At 27.2% G+C, this 10596-nt stretch overlaps 1 protein-coding gene across 1 annotated transcript in view; it reads right to left on the bottom strand.

Annotated features, from left to right (window-relative positions):
- Positions 1-638: 638 nt before the first annotated feature.
- LOC100161222 (piezo-type mechanosensitive ion channel component) overlaps positions 639-10596 on the bottom strand; it is a gene marked incomplete at its 3' end in the record, with an annotated part of 27940 nt that continues 17982 nt past the window's right edge. The window contains 16 exon segments of the mRNA XM_016804724.2: positions 639-867; positions 947-1189; positions 1268-1452; positions 2330-2574; positions 2630-2756; positions 2823-2981; positions 3040-3251; positions 3328-3475; positions 3540-3833; positions 3903-4069; positions 4130-4391; positions 8267-8355; positions 8435-8610; positions 8682-8707; positions 9131-9183; positions 9250-9386. Coding sequence (XP_016660213.2) covers positions 639-867; positions 947-1189; positions 1268-1452; positions 2330-2574; positions 2630-2756; positions 2823-2981; positions 3040-3251; positions 3328-3475; positions 3540-3833; positions 3903-4069; positions 4130-4391; positions 8267-8355; positions 8435-8610; positions 8682-8707; positions 9131-9183; positions 9250-9386 — 2752 coding nt within the window.

A 10596-nucleotide genomic window follows, 5' to 3' on the forward strand; every position in this document is an offset into this window, starting at 1 on the left:
CAGAAAAGATACTGTTGATGAAAATCCAAGCACTTTTATACTGTCCTAAAAGGTGATGACAGACACAAAAATAAAAAAAAGTAAAAAAAAACACACATCATTGTAAAATCAATAAATTCATCGTTTCACTCAGAATCTAAAAACATAAAGTCAAGCAGTTTAAAAGTTCGACATTCAAAATCTATAGTTGTATTACAACAACGATTCCCCAAGTGCAATTTTATTATTTGGTCTAAAAATAAATTTTAAACCCAAATGACAATGGTGACAGTGACCTTAATGGTTACAATTGTTAATGTTGATTAAGATGAAATTTGACACAATAATTACGAACAAATACCACAATACAATATAAAATATATTACATTCTATTAATTGTAATAAAATAAATATTTATATAGTATCCACTATAATTTTAACTGGATTTAATTTATTTTTTATCTATTCCTTATGATTAGTCATGCTATGCTTGGGGAGGCGATCTGAGAAAACAATAGTTCAAAATGGGTGGCACAAGTTAAATGTATTAGAATGTAAATACATTTTATTTTTAAGTGATTCTAAATTTTAAATTAAAAAATATAAGAAATATTAACACAATGAGTTATGCATAATATTATACATAATATTTATTTTACCCTTTTCCACTGATGAGGTTCAATGTTTCTGGAAATGCTTTGTCATTAAATGTGTATATTGTGAATGTACGTTTATTACCACCAGGCATACATGAACTTTTGGGCAAATCGTATAAATATCGAGCAGAAGTTTCATTAGGACATTCTTCATACAAGTCCCACCATTTTTCACTATCATTGTTTCGAATGTTATCGTTTAAAAACACACTAGCATTCATGTATGGCACAGCTAGAATGTAAAAAATGAGAACAATTAATAAAAATATCCACTGATTTGATTAACACTGATAAGACTAAATATTACATACTTTCATTACTGATCATGAGCTGTGATACAGCACTTGCTCCTCCAAATCCAGTGACTTTAATAAACTTTGGTATTAAACCATACAACATGACACTGTGTTTTTTATAAGTAATGAGATTAGCCAGTTCTGCACAAATTGTTTGGTTAATAGTAATTGCATGGCTATCTTTAACGTCTTTTGGTTGCTCTCCATAGGCATTTTTACGGTTAATAGCCCAATCAGTTTTAACAGTGTAAGAGGCATCTATACAAAAATTAATCAAGAATTACAAACTGTTTAAAGATTAATTTAAATAAAAAAGGAAATCATTCAAAACATTACTAGGTGCACTAAGTTGTTTTATCATGCTGTCCAATTCAGGTGGACTGATTGACCATGTATTTGCTGAATGGGTTGTTATGGTGAAAACACCAACATCTTCATAATCATAGTTGGATAAGAATGTTTGGGCCGATCTAGACTTTTTGTAAACATTTATCATAGAATACCAGTCAGATTCATCAAACCTGAAAAAAAAATATTTTATTATTGTTAGGGCTCATAAACTAAAAATCAGTAAAAAGATATTTAAATATATTATGTATACAACTATGCTTCTAAAATAATCAAATATACACTTGAAATTTCAATACATAGTTAACAACCTTTGCAATAGAAACCAATATTTATATTCATAAATATGAAATATTCATTTATAATATGAAAACAATCGGGTACATTTTTTTTAAAATTTATTATCCAAACTTAATTGAATCAATAAAATTATTTTGATTCTAAACTTCAATGAATAAACACATTTTTTTTTTTTGTTCATGGGTACAAACCCATATATATTAGTAATTTGTTAGATTAGCAGATCAACCATTATTTTAAATATCATATTTACAATCATTTAGCTTTATTATATTATAAATATAATTATATTATTTAGCTATATTATATCATTAGCTTATATATTGATTATATTATATTTTTAAAAATTAGATAGTATTGTTATTGTTTCAAATAAATTTGGTTTTTGATAGAGATAACAAACATTGGTACCCATACTTACATAAAAAAGTAATAAAAGTGTGTTAACAATAACTTAAAATAATTCTGAATGCTCTTTAAATGTAACAAAAAGAGCATGATAATGCCTAAATATGCCAAATCAACTAAAAATTTCAAAATGATATGTAATTACATGCTAAATAAAATGTCATATAAGGAATCCTATGGGTAATAAAATTAGAGCGAGTTTCTATGTTAGCTTACATTAACGACTTGACAAGATTGATGTGCAAATGCATAAACTTACGTGCCCCAATTATAAAACACCTATATTATATCAAATACAAATCAAAAATACTATATTATTTTTCAGATGTTAAGAACACTTACTTTTCAATTGTACCTTCAATAGTCATGGTGTATATTGGTTGGTTAGATCCAAGTTTAACATTTAGATTGATACTTTCGGGTAAATTAGGCTCTCCCACTGTATTTCCAAGAGCAAATAACACGAGTGGAAACGAGATAGCAGTTACTAAACAGATCAAGCATCCACCTCCTATCAAGTATTTTTTTGCTGGTTTAACTTTTATACCCCTAGGATTTGGGTATTCATTTTCTACACGCCTTGAACACTATAAAAAATAAAAGTTACATTTTGTTTTTAATGTTATACACATACAATAATACTTTTAGTTGGAAAATATGTGCAAAGATGTCCTCCATTTTAAGCCAATCTGGTAATGTCATTGATGTTTCGGTCCATACCCAATCCATTATTGTCCGCAGTTCAAATACAAATGGGCATAACATGAAACTAAAAACAATTAACATAATAAATATCAAGCAAATTATAATATTTAATTATATTAAGAAATCTTACAGTTTGAATAGAATCATGTTAATATAATTGTAATTTTTACATAGAACATTTCCGAGAATTCTGGTTGGATATCCACTTCTAATTTGATATGCAGACAATAATAGGTAAAAACATTTTACCATATACCATAGTTGAGGTGGAATCACAGCATTAAATTGTCTAGATAATAAAATTAAATTGTGTAAAATGTTAATACACATTGTCAAATTATTTTTACCTTTCTGTAACCCCAGGTAATATGAAAAACATCCATATATGAGAACCAATTATCAACACAAACTGGAATAGTATTTTTCCAAGGATATACTTTCTTAAATAAAGCAACCGATCAACAGTAATTAATGCGAATTGAAGGGTCAACATGATTAAAAACGGAACAGGTACTTTATTTTCTTCAAAGTATTGAGACACGCCACCATCACTTTGAGACTATTAATATAAATACAAATAAATTAGTATACAATTTAAAATTAATTTTATTTGATTTAAAATAAAAATTATGTACACCAAAAGCTGAGAATCCAAAAACAACAACAAATATATTGAAGAAATCACACAAAAACATATAAGTGTAAACGTCAGCGTTGACTCTAGAGCTTGAATCTATTAACTGTTCGAAGAAAGACACTAGAGGACTGCAATGCTTTTTGAGACTAAAAAAGAAAATAAACATTATTATACTATACATTTCTAAATGTATATAATGTGTGTTCTTACGATAACGGCATTATTTCTAAGAGATTATCAGTCTCCGCCGAGTTGGATTTATCGAATGACTGTTCGTAAGACTTTTGAATAAATTGTTCATCTCTGTTACTGGATTGCAAAAATTCTGGAGCCAACACAACTGTTGTTTGTTCAGTACTTGGATCATTGTCTACAGATCCTTGGTAACCCTCAGAACCCATTGAACATCGAGTATCAATTGTGTCAAATAAAGATATTTGGTTAATGGGTGTTCCTTTAAATGACAATGAACTTTTCCAAAGACCCAATGATTTTAACATAGTTCTAAAATAATTATTTAAAGATAATGTATGTGGAGTCATAATACATATATTTAAATAATAATGTTTTTACCGGTGGAAGAACAAAACAAGAAGTAAAAATAAATCATATGTTGCATAATTTTGTTTCCTCTCAATGCCAATAATTCTTGGCAGGAAAAATGGCATGTTGTCAGTAACAACTTGTTGATTCCATGGGATCATATCGAATTGGAACATACATTTAATGACAACAATTACCTAATTAAATATAACATTAATATGAAAGCATCTATACTACAATTAAAAATATTAAATTACTTCAGTGTACGCAATAAGAGTGACCCAGAAATTCTTTGTCGGTCTAGGAACAGTGAGCGTACCCCACAAAAAAACCATTAATGGCAGTGGCAAACTTAAAATAGTGGCAGATTTAATCTGATGCAGGAATATCATAAAATAACACACCAAATCAGAGTGGGATATGATTGCAAACCAAAGAGCCAAGATGAGGCGCATAAGCTGGGGCTGATTGGAAGCATTTAATTCTTGCTGTTCTTCTAATTCTTCTAACTTTTCAGCACTAAAAAAATAAAATTCAAATCAAACATTAGTACTTCTGTTTTGAAGTGTTAATGTAAGTGAAAATGTCATGAAGTCAATTTTTAGTTGAAATATTGGAACATTATAGTATAGTACATTTTTGGAATGCTCATTTATTTTTATAGTTTTTAATAATAATTAAAACAATAAATTGTATATTAATAGACATACCACATAAAATGTATACAAAATATATACATTTCCATAAGCTCAAATATGATATGTAACCATATATTATTATAATTTGTATTTAAGTTTTTCCATCAACAATTGATGGTGATTTGATTTCCGAATAACAGCTTTGTTATTCCACACTACTTCCCTATATTTATAGAGTATGTCATGGTTTAAATATACAAGGCTATTGCACATAGCCCATATTGTTATCAAACAAAAATAAAATGGCAGCGTAAGGGTACGATTCATATCATAGCATATAGTATCATAGTATAGTAGTGGGCCGCATGCAGCCCTTTAGTAACTTTAGTGCGGCCCGCACTAAAATTAAATTGTTCATTCTAAAATCCAAAATTCTATAAACAGTGAACGTCGCTTATTATCTTATCATTTTTATTTATTTTATCTTTCTATTTTAAACTTGTATTTAATTACCACTTGGACAGATAAGTAGGCACCTACGGGTTATGATTATGAGTTTTTTTTATTTCCACCGTAATAGTCTACTGCGTAGTCTTGTATGAACATTTAATCCGTTATCGCTTATTGTCCGTTTGTATTTTATCCCGTATTGTCGTTATAATATGTAATTCTGTGCTTCTAGCATCGTGTGTTCTAGTTTCTGTGAGTAAGCTGTTAATTTTAATTCTTTATCATGGAAAAGAAGATGAACACAGAATATTTCAAGACAGTTGGGAGATTGAATTTTACAGATTTGTATTTTGTATAAAATAAACTATGAATTGAAATTTAAAATTATAATTATAAATCCAAGAAAAACATTTATGTCATTCATGTACTTTTTCCTACTATACCCTTTCCTAAAAATATATATATATATAATGTTTATGTTTTTAATTATTAAAAAAATAATTAAAAATGTATGCGGCCCGCAAATTATTTTCAAAAATTACATTTGGCCCATTTTACAATCTTAGTGAGGACCGCTGGTATAGCCAGTATACGTTGTCCCCTTACGGTGCCATTTTAATTCCCTAACGTGATATGATATATTATTTACTAAACAAAGTGAGAGGTGTAGGGATCACATATGAATACCAATAATAAGAAAAAAGGCTTATACAGATATAGTTAGTATAGTTATCCGGGTACACATATACGCAAACAATTGTTAGAATATATAAGAGATATATATAAGAAACACACCATGTTAAGATTAGTTCCGGAAAGAGTAAGGAGTTGAGGAAGTCGGGATGACCATACTAGTGATGGGCACAACCGAGTGAAAACTATCGAAGTACTCGATAGTTTAAACTATCTAATTACTCGGTTGTTTTATAAAACTATCAAACTTTCGAAAAACTATCGAACTATTGAAAACTAATTGAACTATCGAAATTTTTACTTTTTAGGTAAGGTTATGTATTATTTACTATTTGGCCATGATGTTGTTAATGTTGTCATTCGAGATTCGACTATCGAGTATCAAGGCTGGTTATTTCATTTTTTATATTTTTGTCTTTAAAATATCTATCCCAAATTATTGTCAAGTAAATTCGGTCAAAAATACCGAAAAATCACTCGGTTGTTTTTTTTTTAACTCGATAGTCAAAACTAGTTGGTACTAGACGTGTATTACTATTTACTACCGAATGAAAACTATCGATAGTCAAAACTAGTCGGTGTAAGACGTATGCAACTACCGAAAGAAAACTATCGAGTGAATTACTCGATAGTTTTTAAAAACAATCGATGAATAATAATATCTATTCAATTGAAAAATCACTCGGTAGTTTTTGAAACTATCGATAGACAATCGATAGTCAAAACTAGTCGGTTGCGCCCATCACTAGACCATACTGTTAGAAAGTCTTTCAATATTTTGTATTTAATAAGTATTGGGTATTTTTATAAGCATTGTGTAATAGAAAAATTATCAACTAGAACTTAATATTTAATCTATATTTCCTGAAGCTCCCTAGTTACCGTTAAAATATAATTGAGGCTCTGAAAACACTCAATGAATTATCTAAATAAAACAGGTTCCCCAACTCCTTTACAACAGGTTATCTCCACAGATCTCAAATTGAATTTTGGAAATATTATTTTTTTAAGAGGACATGATACTTGCATGTGTCTAAAGATAAGATTATTATCTGGGTAACCTCATATGCTTTTTAGTATATTTTAATTTTAACGCGAGTTATGAGTATTTTAATATGTATAATTTACTAAATTTTAAAATACTCATAACTCGCGTTAAAATTAAAATATACTCAAAAGCATATGAGGTTGCCTAGATAATAATCTTATCTTTAGATTTTATAAGAGGTCGACTCACTCTAATTTCTAAATTAACGGAGCTACACGTGTTGTGCTGAACGTAAAATTTGCTATGTTACGCACTTGTAAGACGGAGAGAACACATGCGGGTATCACGTCCTCTTAACCTAATTAATCTATATTTCTTCTTGGTTAATTACATTGATGTTTGATACCTAACCAACACTGTATTATAATGAGTAGGTCATGTGATTTAGTAACATTTAAAATATTTTTTAGATTTTAAGAGTAGAGAATGAAAATATTGGTTTTGCAATGATGAGTTTGTCTTTTCTGTCTGTCATCAACTTTTGAGATAGTAAAAATGCTCAGATTTTGTACTTCAGAAAATTTTCTAATAGCAAAGTGAATCTAGTTGGTGCATTAAAGAGGTAAAAATTGAAAAATCTAAGCGGTTTTTGAAAGGGTCGTGGAAAAAAAATTATTAAAAAAAGGTAATTTTTTGGAAAACCAATAGTTTCATTAGTGTGCAATTACAGTTTTAAAATTAGAGTGAATTATAGAACCATTATCAAGCTTTTAGATAAAACGTTATTTGTGCTCGAGCGTCGGTGTAGGTGATTTTTTAGATGTTTTTATTTTCAAGATAGATATACAGGTATGTGAAATAACACAAATTTTAAACGCTTGTGTCTTGCTTGAAAATCTAAATATCAAAATATCTCTGATGCTTAGGCACTGATAATGTTTTTACCTAAAAGTTTGATAATAGGTGATTCACTCTTATATCAAAATTAAGAGCACACTATTGAATTCAGTAAATGAAAATGTTCTATGTCGTAGATGTGTAAGACAGAGACAACAATTATTAATGTTGGGTAAGGTCCTCTTAAAAAAAAAAAAGTTGAACATAAATCAACAATACATTTTTATGATTGCTGGAGTCAGAAATTCAAACAATTTTTTCTTTTCATTTCTAACATTTGAACATTTAAAAGAAAATTCCTCATAAGTTTTTCTTATCGCTTCTTTAACACAAAACAAGTTTTTTCTTCCGTAAGTAACACAATTTGCTATTTATGAGCATAAAAAATTGTCTGTTCTTTTACAATTTTTTTTTTAATTATTAAATTTGATTATTTATTCAATTATACTGGGCTGACACACAATCTCCACTCAGAATCATTTTTTGCATACAAAAATCAATCTTTGAATTCAAATATAAAACATCCATTACAATAATATACTCAACAACAACTTTACAGTTACAGCAAGGCGGTACCCACTTATCCACCTTTTTATTTAAGTTATCACTTGTCAGTAATTATTAATTAATTTTTTTCTAAACATACTCTTATACATTTTGAACAATTGAGAATTTTAAAATTCTAAAAGTTACAATTTCTAGACATATTGCAGAGTAATATTACTTACCTTAACGTAACGCTTTTACCAACAAATGGCATAGGCTGCCAAATCATTGATGAGCCTGTTCTTAGACCAATTCCAAAACCTCGATTTTGCTGAAATATAAATGTTATGTTCAAGAATACATTATGATTACATTTGGAATTAATGTTGTTAATTGTAATCATTAAATACTTTTAATGTTTTTTTTTCAACTGCTAGTGTCCGGATAACATATCTATAGTCTCGAGAAATTTTATTTAATTTCCTAGTCAATGTTTTTGTTGAACTATTGACAAAAGCCATGAACAAATAAATATTCTCTTTAATTTTCTTACTGAATGATTTTAATTTATCTCCATCTTGAGTATCTAAAATTATTCGATATACATTATATAAGCTTATATTATTACATTTATTTAATTAGAATAAAATAGCATACCTTCTCCTAAATCCTCGCCATCACCCCTAAAACAAAAATCAAAATAATATTAAATCAAAAATTCTTTTATAAGATTTTATATCTAACCAACCAATAATGATTGCAATCATTAAAAATTAAATTATTAATCTAAATTGTATGGAAATGGTGTATTAGGTATTATTTTAGTATAGTTTTACCAAAACAATAATTTATTTACTGTTGAAACATAATGAATAATATTATTTTATATAGAGTCTATATCAATGTATATTGATAAATTCTATATTATAGACCAAGAAAAGTTATTTAAATATTAATAAGTTGAGATTAGATAATAGTCAATATATATATGAAGTCTTTCTCAAAGGCTAAATAAATAAACAGTTTATAGCTTTAACAAGCTCAACCAGATATTTATCACACAATTATTCAGATACATGATATAACAGAAAAAATATTTATATTACATGGCTAGTTTACTCGTTTCACCAACAACTGACTTATCCATTTCTTTCTTTTTCTAGGAAAAAAAAATAAAGACTGATTATAAAGTATTCAAACTCAAATAAATTAATATTATGTTTACTTTGTACACAAAATGGTCTGTGTCAGTTTTGTCTGAGTCTTCAAGTGAGTCGTCACTTAATTCATTATCTTTTTCCACAATTGAATCTAATTCGTCATCAAACTCATCAAACATGTAATAATCACCAGAACGAATAGCTGTAAATAACCAAATATTTTTTAGTAAACATTTTAAATACTAACTATAATAATATACAGTAGAACTATAAGGTGAACTTTGAACAATTAAACAATTTGACAACTAGTTATGAACATTGATTATATCAATATCGCAAAATATTCAATTTGTTTTTAGTTGTTTCATTTTCAAGTTATCAAAGTTCTACTGTAATATTAATGAATACATACCTACTAAAACAATAAAATCATGATTAAATAGAAATGTAAATATTGTGCATAAAAAAACGCTAATATTATGTTTTTGAAAAAACATAAAAACAATTACACTCCATGCTTCAATTTTAGTATTGCTTATTTATAAACTTATAAAGTAAAATAAAAAAAGGTGGGTAAGTGAATGTTGATCTACTATACCACTCAGAATCTGAAATATCTTATTGAATTTATTATAAAAATAATAAGAACAAAATTAAGCCATATTATTTATTTAAAAACAGTGAGTTTTATATAGATTTAAGTGATTTAAGAATATTTCTATCAGTATAAGGATTCAATTAAAATTCATTATACATAAAATTTGAGTAAAGATTAGTAATTTAATTAATAAACAAATCACTTAAATCTAATTTCAAATATAACTACTAAATTAGTACAATTGTGTGCTGTGTTGAAAATATTTTAAAAACCATGTGCATAATTTTTTTTTATGAAAATTGGATAAATTTTATAAAATGCAATTAATAATATTAAACATAATATTATCATAATAATATTATCATATGTAATCCTATTATACAGATAAATAATTAATACAAAGTGTATATGGGAACCATTAAACAATAAGTTTATAAAAATTAGAAAAAATGTAGGTTTGTGTTTAAAAAGTATTATTTTGAATAATGTAAACACTAACTTGTACTCAATTCTAATAATAACCTAAGTCTAAAATAAAACGGATAGCATAATAAGAAGAAAATATAATAATTGATTAAGATAATTTTTCACACACATTTTTTAAATAATGAATGTTACCTGTCTAATAATATTTAATAGTATTTATAATAAATGTAAAACAGAGTTTCTTATCCAAATATTCTCACACACGTTATAACATATTAGAAACATCTTAATAGGACGCTACGCTCGCATACATTGTTTCCATCTTATAAATGCACAACATACCAAAAAATAGTTTTGCGCGGGACAACTATGCTTCCTCTTAATTTAT

Source organism: Acyrthosiphon pisum, chromosome X, assembly GCF_005508785.2.
Source record: "Acyrthosiphon pisum isolate AL4f chromosome X, pea_aphid_22Mar2018_4r6ur, whole genome shotgun sequence".
Classification (NCBI taxonomy): Eukaryota; Metazoa; Arthropoda; class Insecta; order Hemiptera; family Aphididae; genus Acyrthosiphon; species Acyrthosiphon pisum.